Genomic DNA, 10,786 nt, shown 5'->3' with positions numbered 1-10,786 from the left:
ACAGTGGGTTAACTGCCTTGTTCAGGGGCAGAATGACAGATTTTTACCTCGTCAGCTCAGGGATTTCGACCTCGCAACCTTTCGGTTACTAGTCCAACGCTCTAACCACTAGGCTACCTGCCGCCCCCTGAGGGAAATCTCCACTTGGCAAAAATAATTCTAAATCACATCATTTCAAGCAGAGCATTCAAAAGCCAGCCTGATGATGTATTGAAGAGCACATCCCCGCTCTCTGAGAGCGAAGACCAACACTATTTATAATGTACGGCTTCAGTGGCATCAGCCATTTCATTAGTCATGCTGTCCATGGCTCTTTCATCCAGCCCGTTTTCCCTTTATAAGCCCTAAATGAGAGAATGATTACATGTTACTACGTGGCTGGCAAAACAGATTATAAGCATTACAAATGGCAAACTGGAATATTTATTATCAAACAAATACCAAATGTACTTTGTAATACTTCAAACACGCCTGACAAAGGAACAAAATTATAGTTCTGACAGAAATTTACTTGAGGAACATGGTGGCTCTGATGATAAGGGCTTGATACATACAATACATTCTGGCCCATAGATGTTGATATCACCTTGTCTGTAGGTAAAGATGAAAACAGCCCATACGGAGAAATGATTGGCCTGCGAATGCACAGCTTATTGATACCTCAAAGGCGCCATCTTCTGGTAGGCTAAATATTTCAGCTCAATTGAGAAATGAATAATGCATGCTCGATCCACATTTCTTGTTGGATTTTACAGATGTGGTATGGATGTGACTTGTACTTGCAAAGTATGTTTAAAATATTTCAGGGAAGGTTTCAAGAATTGTAGATGTTGAATAATGTAAATCATTGTAGAATATCCATCGATTTTAATGAGTTGGGTAAAGATATCATAGAACACTATAGATTTTTACAGAAAGTACATTCAGGAAGGAGAAATAGAGGGGCTACTCAAGTGCTTGAGCACCTAAAGCCTTTCATTGCAGGTGAACAAAGCTTACAACACGCATGAAAATATACAGTCAGACTATTCTATTTTTCCTGTACGACCGGGCAAGGAAAAACAACTCTGACGACTCCTTTCGGCTGGCTTTTGGTTTGACTGTCCTGACGTCACGGAACACAGCTGAAAGCTTCTGCTGAAGCTGGTGTGCCAATGCCCCGTCCCAATACTTACAAATCAGAGAGCCACCAGTCTGCAACACCTTCTCAGCCAAGTCAATCAATGACAATGACATTGTGATGAGTTTTTCATGGTCCATCTCCTTGAAACCACTGGCATTGGGTGCCATATCACTCATGATGACATGAGCCTGAGCACCAGGGAGAAGTTCAAGCAGCTTGGCATGTGTGACTGGGTCGGTGATGTCATGATTGGACAGGAAGTGAGCTCCATCTAGAGGTGCTATATGCAGAAGGTCAACTCCAACCACAGTGCCACGGGGGAATTCTCCATCTGGAAGTAACAAAACATGCAAGAGGTCATGACGTGTAGAACTGCGGTCATAACTCATTTTCACAGCTTCTTGTGCTAAAAGAACATTGGATAACACTGTCAAGCCTTGACAATTAATTTCACTGATGTTCTACAGATGATCCTAATGCTTGGCACAGAGCTCTCCATAAGACCAACAATGAACTTAAAATGTCAAAAAACAGAAAATGTGGCAACTGTACATTGATTCCACCCCCAAAAGTAACATTCATATTTATTATAACAGCATTGAGACGGTTCAAGGTTCAGAGGCCAGTTTGGATCAATTTGTCCACTACTTTGACCAAATAAAACATCTTGTTGCTGAACTTAAAACCTCTCCACTGTCACTACCTACAACAGCCTCCACTCCCTCTGTGCCCTAGTATGTAGTCCCCAGTGTCGCTCTTCCTCCCTCGCCTGCAGCAGACACAGCCCTGAGCATGCCTCTCTCACATGTGACACCTGCTGTACCACAGCATCTTCTAGAGGAGGAGATCAGCCTGGTGCTTTAGCATAGGGATGGTTTGGGAGCCGCAGTGTGCATTGAATAATGTTGGAGGAAAACCAGGCTCTCCGGATGGAAGTGTGTAGACTTAGAGAGGAACTGTCCAGCGCAGTCAACACTGGCCACATACACAACCTGCAGAAGGAGCTATATGAGCTAAGGCAGGAATTTCTCAGGCGCAACCATCCACTCTACAAAGAGTCCCACAAAAACCAGGACAACAGCTGAATCAGGACACACCAACCAACCAATGCACTGACCCAACTGACCACTCCATCCCCAACTCACAGCCTGTAATTCTCCAATCACTCCTGCCATCCTTCATAGACCTGACGAAAAACCAGACATTATATTATATTAATGATGGACTCAAATGGAAAGTTTATATTACAGAATAAACTTTTCCCAAATAAAAATGTGTCAAAGTGATGGTGCCCCACAACAGAGAGCTTTGGAGATCTTGACTGTGGCCCAGCTTGTCTCCCCCAGCCATATCATCATTCACACAGGGACCAATGACTTGTGTGTCCAATAGGAGCCAGTGGCCACATCACTAAGGGGAGTGATAGAAAGGGCCTCCACCATCTTCCCCTTCGCGAACATAGTAATATCTATCCTGCTCCAGAGGAGAGATTTCCACCCTGCCACCATCCAGAGGGTAAATGCCAGCCTCTCTCAGGACTGTGTGCTAAGGCCCAACATACACCTGACCCACCATCCCACCCTCAGCCTGGACTGTCTTTATGACAATGTACACATGTACAAAGAGACAGTCCCCACCTTCGCCAGGACGTTAAAGGATGTTGCTCTGGGTGGCCAGTCCACCTCACATGAGCAACAGAACAGGCACCAACTACCTGAGACAAATCAGACGCTCCTTTATGCCTGCATCTGGTGGCGCCTCACAGAGATTGGAGAACAGCCAGCAACACTGCCCCCCCACACCACCCTCTACCACTTCTCTCCAAGGAACTGCATACAGATACACTGAGCTATGCCCAAGCCGTACGCAGTCAAAGAAGCCCCATGCAGAGTTTGGAGCGTCGCCGGCCACACTGCCCTCCACACCACCCTCTTCAATTCCCCTTACAATCTCCCTCCCATGGTACCAGACCAGGCCCGCCTCAGCACAGCTCAACCAGACCCATCACAGCACAGCTCAACCAGACCTGGCCCATCACAGCACAGCTCTACCAGGCCAGGCCCACCTCAACTCAGCCCAGCTCTACACTGCACCGCCCACTACCCTAGGGTCTAGCAAAATACTGTTGAGGGTAGTGCACCACATGATGCAGTCCACACCATGTATCATTCATATAATCAGCCACACTGTCCTCCATACCACCCTCCTCAATTCCCCCACAACCTCCCTCCCAGGCTAGTTTTGATTACACTCCCTACTCCCATCCACGGGACAGGCCTGGGACACTCCTGCCCCGCATAGCAGCTCCAGCCCTGCAACAGGAGCCACACCAAGGCCTCCTGTGCACACCCAGAAGAGAGCATTGGCAGCCGCCTCCTTTGGCGGGAGCTTCATCAGGGTGGACTGAGCTCTGCCAACACTGCTCTCCCAGTTCCCGCCCCTATCCACTGCATCCAGCGACTTGAGGGAGCTCTGCCAACACTGCTCTCCCAGTTCCCGCCCCTATCCACTGCATCCAGCGACTTGAGGGAGCTCTGCCAACACTGCTCTCCCAGTTCCCGCCCCTATCCACTGCATCCAGCGACTTGAGGGAGCTCTGCCAACACTGCTCTCCCAGTTCCCGCCCCTATCCACTGCATCCAGCGACTTGAGGGAGCTCTGCCAACACTGCTCTCCCAGCTCCCGCCCCTATCCACTGCATCCAGCGACTTGAGGGAGCTCTGCCAACACTGCTCTCCCAGCTCCCGCCCCTATCCACTGTACCCAGCGACTTGAGGGAGGTCTGTCAACACTGCTCTCCCAGCTCCCGCCCTAGCCACTGTACCCAGCGACTTGAGGGAGGTCTGCCAACACTGCTCTCCCAGTTCCCGCCCCTATCCACTGCATCCAGCGACTTGAGGGAGCTCTGCCAACACTGCTCTCCCAGTTCCCGCCCCTATCCACTGTACCCAGCGACTTGAGGGAGGTCTGCCAACACTGCTCTCCCAGTTCCCGCCCCTATCCACTGCATCCAGCGACTTGAGGGAGCTCTGCCAACACTGCTCTCCCAGCTCCCGCCCCTATCCACTGCATCCAGCGACTTGAGGGAGCTCTGCCAACACTGCTCTCCCAGCTCCCGCCCCTATCCACTGTACCCAGCGACTTGAGGGAGCTCTGCCAACACTGCTCTCCCAGCTCCCGCCCCTATCCACTGTACCCAGCGACTTGAGGGAGGTCTGTCAACACTGCTCTCCCAGCTCCCGCCCTAGCCACTGTACCCAGCGACTTGAGGGAGGTCTGTCAACACTGCTCTCCCAGCTCCCGCCCTAGCCACTGTACCCAGCGACTTGAGGGAGGTCTGCCAACACTGCTCTCCCAGCTCCCGCCCCTATCCACTGTACCCAGCGACTTGAGGGAGGTCTGCCAACACTGCCCTCCCAGCTCCCGCCCCTATCCACTGTACCCAGCGACTTGAGGGAGGTCTGTCAACACTGCTCTCCCAGCTCCCGCCCCTATCCACTGTACACAGCGACTTGAGGGAGGTCTGCCAACACTGCTCTCCCAGCTCCCGCCCTAGCCACTGTACCCAGCGACTTGAGGGAGGTCTGTCAAATGCTGTCTACTCTGCGCTCACGTGGATTGGCCAGAGACCTTGGCAAAGTCTCAGCTCACTCAACAAATAGCTGCAGATGACCCTGTGCCTGTTAGCTCTTATGGGACTGAGCTGAATACACCCTCTGACTTTAAATCCTGTAGGGGTCTTGGGCTAATGTACCTAAATGTGCAAAGTATGATTTCAAAAATGGACACAATTGACATTTGGGTACAGGACTCGTGTCCTGACATTCTGGTTCTCTAGGAAACATGGTTAAATGGTTCCGTATCTGATAAAGACATTGAAATAAATTATTATAATGTATTTAGATGTGACAGATTACAGAAAGGGGGAGGAGTGGCCATATATGTCAAATCTATTTTCATGGTGTCCCAATCTTTAAATATTTATATTCCCCATAAATGTTAGCTACTGGTTGTAGATGTGCCCATAACCAGAATACACACTTATTTGTTGCTGGGATTTACACCCCCCCCCCCCCCCCCCCCCCCTGTTAATTGACTCAATTGATCTCAAAACCCACACGAATAAATGTGAAAAACCCTGTTAACTCCTCATTGATTAATTTAATTCTTACTAAAATATATATTTTAGTATTTGCGTATATCTTGGTGATCATTGTCCCATAGTATGTATTAGAGATATAAAACAGCAAAATACTAATCCTTGTTTAATTAAGAAGAGACATTTGAAAACATTTTCTCCTCAAGGGTTTTTAAATGACATGTTCTACTCTGATTTAGCCACCATATCCTGTATTCCTGATCCTGAGTTGGATCTACTCTGATTTTAAAGCACTCTCGTCTGAGTGTGCCAGAGCGCAGAATAACTGATGAATTTTGGAATGCTCAACACCCGTTGAATATGGCCGGTGTCAGTAAACCTCAGCAAAAAGTTGTATTTAAAATTGATGACAGCAGCACAGTTACAGTCTCCAACACTCTGAATACCGTAAAAACAGCCTAACCAGCTCTGCTAGGGCGAGAAAAATGGTCAGAGTGAGGTGTTCTCTCATTTATGCCTGGAAGTAGCTAGCCTGCTAGCTAACTTTAGCCAGTGAGCTTGGGCGCTTGACTGCCGCTGTGAGGTCAGAATGCTCGGATCAACTCCTACTCCTCAGCCAGAGCGTCCGGTGTGCATTCTGAATGCTCCGAGAGCGAAGCGCTTGGAATATTACAAACGGACAATCTGAAAATGCTCAGAATTTATGAACACCCAGAGCGCACTCTGAGCTCTCTCTGGCAATCCAGAGTGAATTTACAAAAGCACCCGTAGTGAATCTTGGTTTTAATTTAATAAATGTACTATCTGTGATGTGCTAGATGCCTTGCTTAAGATTGGGCTGATATGCTTGATCCATGATCCATTTCTGCTGCAGCTCTCTGCCCCCCTGATAGCTGAATCATTAACCCATATTTTTAACCTGACGATTATATCTGGTACAATCCCCAAGGTTTGGAAGGCGGCCCATGTACTCCCCCTTCACCAAGGTGGTGACCCTTGTGACCTAAATAATTATCAGCCTATTTCTAAACTTTCTTGCCTCGAGAAAATATTAGAATCTTTGATTAATTCTCAGCTAAGAATTTTCTTATCTTTGAAATGTATTCTAAATGTACATCAGTTGGGATTTAGACCAGGTCATAGCACCATCTCTGCTGCATCCCTAGTTATAAATGATGTGGTTAACTGTATGGATGAAAGGCAACATTGAGCTGCCCTCTTCATTGACCTTTTGATACTGTTGATAATTCACTGCTAATTCAGAGGCTTTCCTCAAGTGGTCTAGACCAGGCTGAATGTAACTGGTTTAAAAATGACATGACAGATAGAACTTAATGTGTATCTACTGATGGTGTTAAATTAGGTTTCCTGGATATTACGAAAGGTGTACCATAGGGGTTGATTCTGGGTCCTGTACTTTTTACTGTTTACATTAACAATATCGACTTGTCTGTAAAAAAAATATTTTACCTGCACTTCTACACCGATAATACTGTTGTGTATCTTATTGCCCCCAAGGGTGACGAGGCTCTGAGCTACAGTCTGCCTTCATTGTATTGCAGAAAACTTTATTGCCCTGAAATTAGTAGCCTACTGAATGCAGGTAAAACTAAGTACATGTTGTTCTCTAGAGCGCATAAAAATAACTGATGATTTAAACATACGTCCTTTGGATGGTGTTCATATTGACCGTGTCCCTGCTTACATGGATAGATGAAAACTGTATTTAAAAAGCATGTTGATGAGTTAGTAAGAAGCTTCTTCTATAGAAATATAATGGGCTCCTTCTATAGAAATATAATGGGCTCCTTCTATAGAAATATAATGGGCTCCTTCTATAGAAATATAATGGGCTTCTTCTATAGAATTATAATGGGCTTCTTCTATAGAAATATAATGGGCTCCTTCTATAGAAATATAATGGTCTCCTTCTATAGAAATAGGTCCTGCCTCTCGCTAAATAGTAGAAAGCAGATTCTAAAGTTGACGTTCCTATCGGTCCTAGACTATGGCGACATCATCTATATGAACACAGCTCCCACTTCATTAAAGCCATTAGATACCGTTTAACATAGTGTACTATGCTTTATTACGGGCGACAATTTTAGTACTCATCACTGCATTCTCTACCAGAAAGTTGGTTGTCCCTTTTTGATGTCACATTGCTATGTTTTCATTTATAAAGCCCGTTTACAAAAAGTCCCACTGTACCTAACATCTTGACTAAACTTTAGACATAGGAGTTAGCACACCCGGTCTCAGGGATGGTTAACTCTGGAAATTAAATAAAAGTTTACTAAAAGCTGATTTACCCTTCTTGCACCTTATTTGTGGAACAATCTTCAAAATGTTCTTAAATGTGATGTTCTTGTGACTCTAGGTCCATTCAGAAAGCTGATTAAGGACCGTATTACTGATGAATGTGTTTGTTTTTTATGACCATGTTGTTCTTTCTGCTTGTGTTTATTTTATTTATATTGTGCGTATTTTCTGTGGTTTATGTAATTCAGGGCTCATCTGTTAAAGAGACCTTGGTCTCAGTATGACTCCCTGATAAAATAAAGATTAGATAAATAAATAAATACAAATAAACATGGCAGTCAAAACAATGTCAGACGCAGGAAAATATATATTTAGCCTAGCTGGTAGGTTAATTATAACAGCATGTCATGTGTTAATCTGCCAGTTGGGTAAATACAAGACGTACTCACTAGCCCCAGTTGAGTTGACCCTGTGAACAGCTATCTGGCTCCAAGCACCCGGTGTCGCACCACAATCTATTACGTTGAATCCGGGTTTTAAAAGTTTGTATTTGTCATCAATCTCCAGCAGTTTGAAGGCGCTTCTACACCGGTAGTTGTGCACATGGGCGGCCTTCACAAAGGGGTCATTAAGCTGCCGAACTATCCAGCGCTGATCAGCAGTACTCTTTCCTTTCAGATTATGCGCAGCCTTTTTTAAGAGATGTACAGAGGTATGTAGATATGATTTTTGTAACACTGAGTACCACATTATTTAGCTAAATGTAATGGCAACGATGTGCTAATGCTGCTGGCAAACAGCATTTGGTTCGATTTTGTAGTTGCACTTCCTGATCACATGAGTTTGTTGGACACGCTCGATTTAGTCAAAGACAGCCGACTCCGCGATTTAGCTCTCCCGGTAGTCCTGCAGGGCGACATTAGAATCATGCGTGATCCGCCAACCCGGCGCGTCGCACGAGGTAAATTGAACGCAGCTAATTCATGTGTCCGAGAACGTCAATGATGCACATCATCTGCGCAGATCGACTTATTTTGGAGAAGTTATAACGGGTGGCAATTATTTTGTTTTCAAACGTGTTAAATTGTATGAGGATGCGTAATTAAAGATGTTACCGTAATACTACAGCAACTGATATCACCAGCTATGGAATTGTTTTGATATGATGTGGCATTATACTCGTTTCCAGTCGACAATATTTGAGGGTAACACATTTTCACAGATCTTTAACTAAAACGACCAACTTTATCCTATATTGTTTTTGTCAATGTCGAATGCTACAGGTCAGTGCCCGACACATTGAATACGATCACATGGCAGGCCTTGACACTGTCAACGCGGGATTGGAGAAATTCGTTATTTATTCTGGATAACTCTAATCACGAAAACCATTTAAAGGACTAGATTGACAACCTAAAAGTTGCTATAAAGGCAAGTTACTTGCATGAAGTTTTACTTTTAGTCTACTTGAAGAATGCAATAAAAGGCTACTTGTTTAAGTTTGCTGCTGTGCACTGCTGTGATGTCTTCTTGCATACCAGAACTCTTACAATAGTGTTTTGGCAGACAATAACATGACAGAATGCTTCTCAATAATCTGCAATGTGTCATCTCTAGAGATACTGTAGCTTCGATGCAACCAAGAGAGTGAGGTCATCCATGGATTGTGGTCTACTGATTATTACACACTGATTATGTATATTACAGGTACAATGTTTACCAACAAGCTGCTGACCCTGGTGCTGGTGGTGCAGCCTGGACGGGTGCTGCTGGGCATGAAGAAGAGAGGGTTCGGAGCAGGGAAGTGGAATGGGTTTGGTGGCAAAGTCCAACCTGGGGAGACTATTGAAGAGGCTGCCAGGCGGTGAGATTGGTTGCAGTCCTCGGTAGATGTCTTGAAAGGTTTCCCTATTTGGTTTAACAATTTGCATGTAAAATCATGTTAACAGATTCCAGCACTGGGCAGCATCTGATACTACATACACCCATAAATGTCATATTGTGATGTGATGTTACAGTAGGCATGGTCTGATTTATTGCCTGTTATCTGAGGCCTACTATCTAGTTTTTCCTACTCTGGTCTGAAAGCGAAACACTTTCCTGCTACTTTCTCTCTACTTACAAACTGGGTTTTTTTTTCTCCAGAGAACTGCTGGAGGAAAGTGGCCTCACAGTGGATGCACTTGATAAGATTGGAAATATCAAATTTGAATTCATCGGAGAAACGGAGCTGCTTGATGTCCATGTTTTCCGAGCTGACAACTACAACGGGGAGCCAACAGAGTCAGATGGTATTTATTCTCAATCTCATGCATTCTATTTAGGGCCTGGTTTGTGACCAGGATAAACTCATAGCCCAACAGACTATAATCATAGACCCCATAGTTTTCCTGGAAAAAAACTGCTGACCCTATACTACGTGCCTTTTTATGGAAATTTCTTAGTGAACTTCGTCAGACATCAGTCTAACTTATATCTTTTCTCTTATAGAGATGAGGCCGCAGTGGTTCGACTCGGACAAGATACCCTTTAGTCAAATGTGGGTTGACGATATTCTGTGGTTTCCACTGATGCTTCAAAAGAAGAAGTTCTTGGGCTACTTCAAATTTCAGGGTCATGACTTGATCATCGATCACAAGTTGGAGGAGGTAGAAAATCTTTAAGACAGATTACTGGCCTCTGACTCATTCATACTGTATCAAAGAGCATTCCCACATGTTGTCTACCTGAAACATCCCTGGAGAAATACTGCAGAATTCCTACTGATTCCAGCTACCCTTGTTCATATTCAGTGCCAAGAAATCCCCAGGTCTTTGTAAATTTAGAAACACTTTGTTGCCAGTGACCATATGCCTGTGAATCAGTAATAATAATTCCCACTGAGCCAAAACTAAATACTGGATGTGTAAATGTTGCTGAGATATGTATCCCATTCCACTATTGTGTTTATATAAACATTTTAAAGTATGTGCGAATGCAGTGTGCTCTTTAGTAAAGAATGCACCTCTTTTTTGTTACTTTATCAAACAGGTGGTATGGTAAACTGGAATGACAATGATTTTGATTGTTCAACATCCTGTTTAATTAAATTTAGTATCAGGGTAATTTTTTAAAATTGAACCTTTATTTAACTAGGCAAGTCAGTTAAGAATAAATTCTTATTTACAATGATGGCCAAACCCGGACGATGCTGGGCCAATTGTGCGCCGCCCTATGGGACTCCCAATCATGGCCGGATGTGATACAGCCTGGATTCGAACCAGGTACTATAGTGACGCCTGTTGCACTGAGATGCAGTGCCT

General features: G+C 44.8%; 2 protein-coding genes across 3 annotated transcripts; one reads left to right on the top strand and one right to left on the bottom strand.

The window, feature by feature from the left end:
- Positions 1–400: 400 nt before the first annotated feature.
- Positions 401–8,295, bottom strand: LOC120036321 (rRNA methyltransferase 2, mitochondrial-like). Its single transcript, XM_038982802.1, has 2 exons — positions 7,934–8,295; positions 401–1,454 (listed from the first exon to the last, which is right to left on the bottom strand). Exons 1-2 carry the CDS (start codon positions 8,232–8,234, stop codon positions 1,021–1,023), a joined length of 735 nt encoding a protein of 244 aa, XP_038838730.1. The 5' UTR covers positions 8,235–8,295; the 3' UTR covers positions 401–1,020.
- LOC120036331 (7,8-dihydro-8-oxoguanine triphosphatase-like) lies at positions 7,982–10,589 on the top strand. Of its 2 annotated transcripts, XM_038982822.1 has the most exons (5): positions 7,983–8,196; positions 8,768–8,915; positions 9,192–9,348; positions 9,630–9,775; positions 9,975–10,589. In XM_038982822.1, exons 3-5 carry the CDS (start codon positions 9,197–9,199, stop codon positions 10,145–10,147), a joined length of 471 nt encoding a protein of 156 aa, XP_038838750.1. In that variant the 5' UTR covers positions 7,983–8,196; positions 8,768–8,915; positions 9,192–9,196; the 3' UTR covers positions 10,148–10,589. The 2 variants fall into 2 exon arrangements, with proteins under 2 accessions (XP_038838741.1, XP_038838750.1); XM_038982813.1 differs by lacking the exon at positions 8,768–8,915 and having other exon boundaries at positions 7,982–8,196.
- Positions 10,590–10,786: the final 197 nt, after the last annotated feature.

Source organism: Salvelinus namaycush, chromosome 3 (genome assembly GCF_016432855.1).
Source record: "Salvelinus namaycush isolate Seneca chromosome 3, SaNama_1.0, whole genome shotgun sequence".
NCBI classification, from domain to species: domain Eukaryota; kingdom Metazoa; phylum Chordata; class Actinopteri; order Salmoniformes; family Salmonidae; genus Salvelinus; species Salvelinus namaycush.
The sequence above is the reverse complement of the archived record's forward strand: the minus strand, read 5'-3'. Positions and strand labels throughout refer to the sequence as shown.

Excerpts from the sequence above, each read along its gene's own strand:
- LOC120036321 (XM_038982802.1), bottom strand. The coding sequence starts at position 8,234 with ATGTGGTACTCAGTGTTACAAAAATCATATCTACATACCTCTGTACAT. Across the intron at positions 1,455-7,933 it reads GGTCAACTCAACTGGGGCTA|ATGGAGAATTCCCCCGTGGC; the intron begins GTGAGTACGTCT and ends TGTTACTTCCAG.
- LOC120036331 (XM_038982813.1), top strand. Across the intron at positions 9,349-9,629 it reads ATTGAAGAGGCTGCCAGGCG|AGAACTGCTGGAGGAAAGTG; the intron begins GTGAGATTGGTT and ends TTTTTTCTCCAG. Across the intron at positions 9,776-9,974 it reads GGAGCCAACAGAGTCAGATG|AGATGAGGCCGCAGTGGTTC; the intron begins GTATTTATTCTC and ends TTTCTCTTATAG.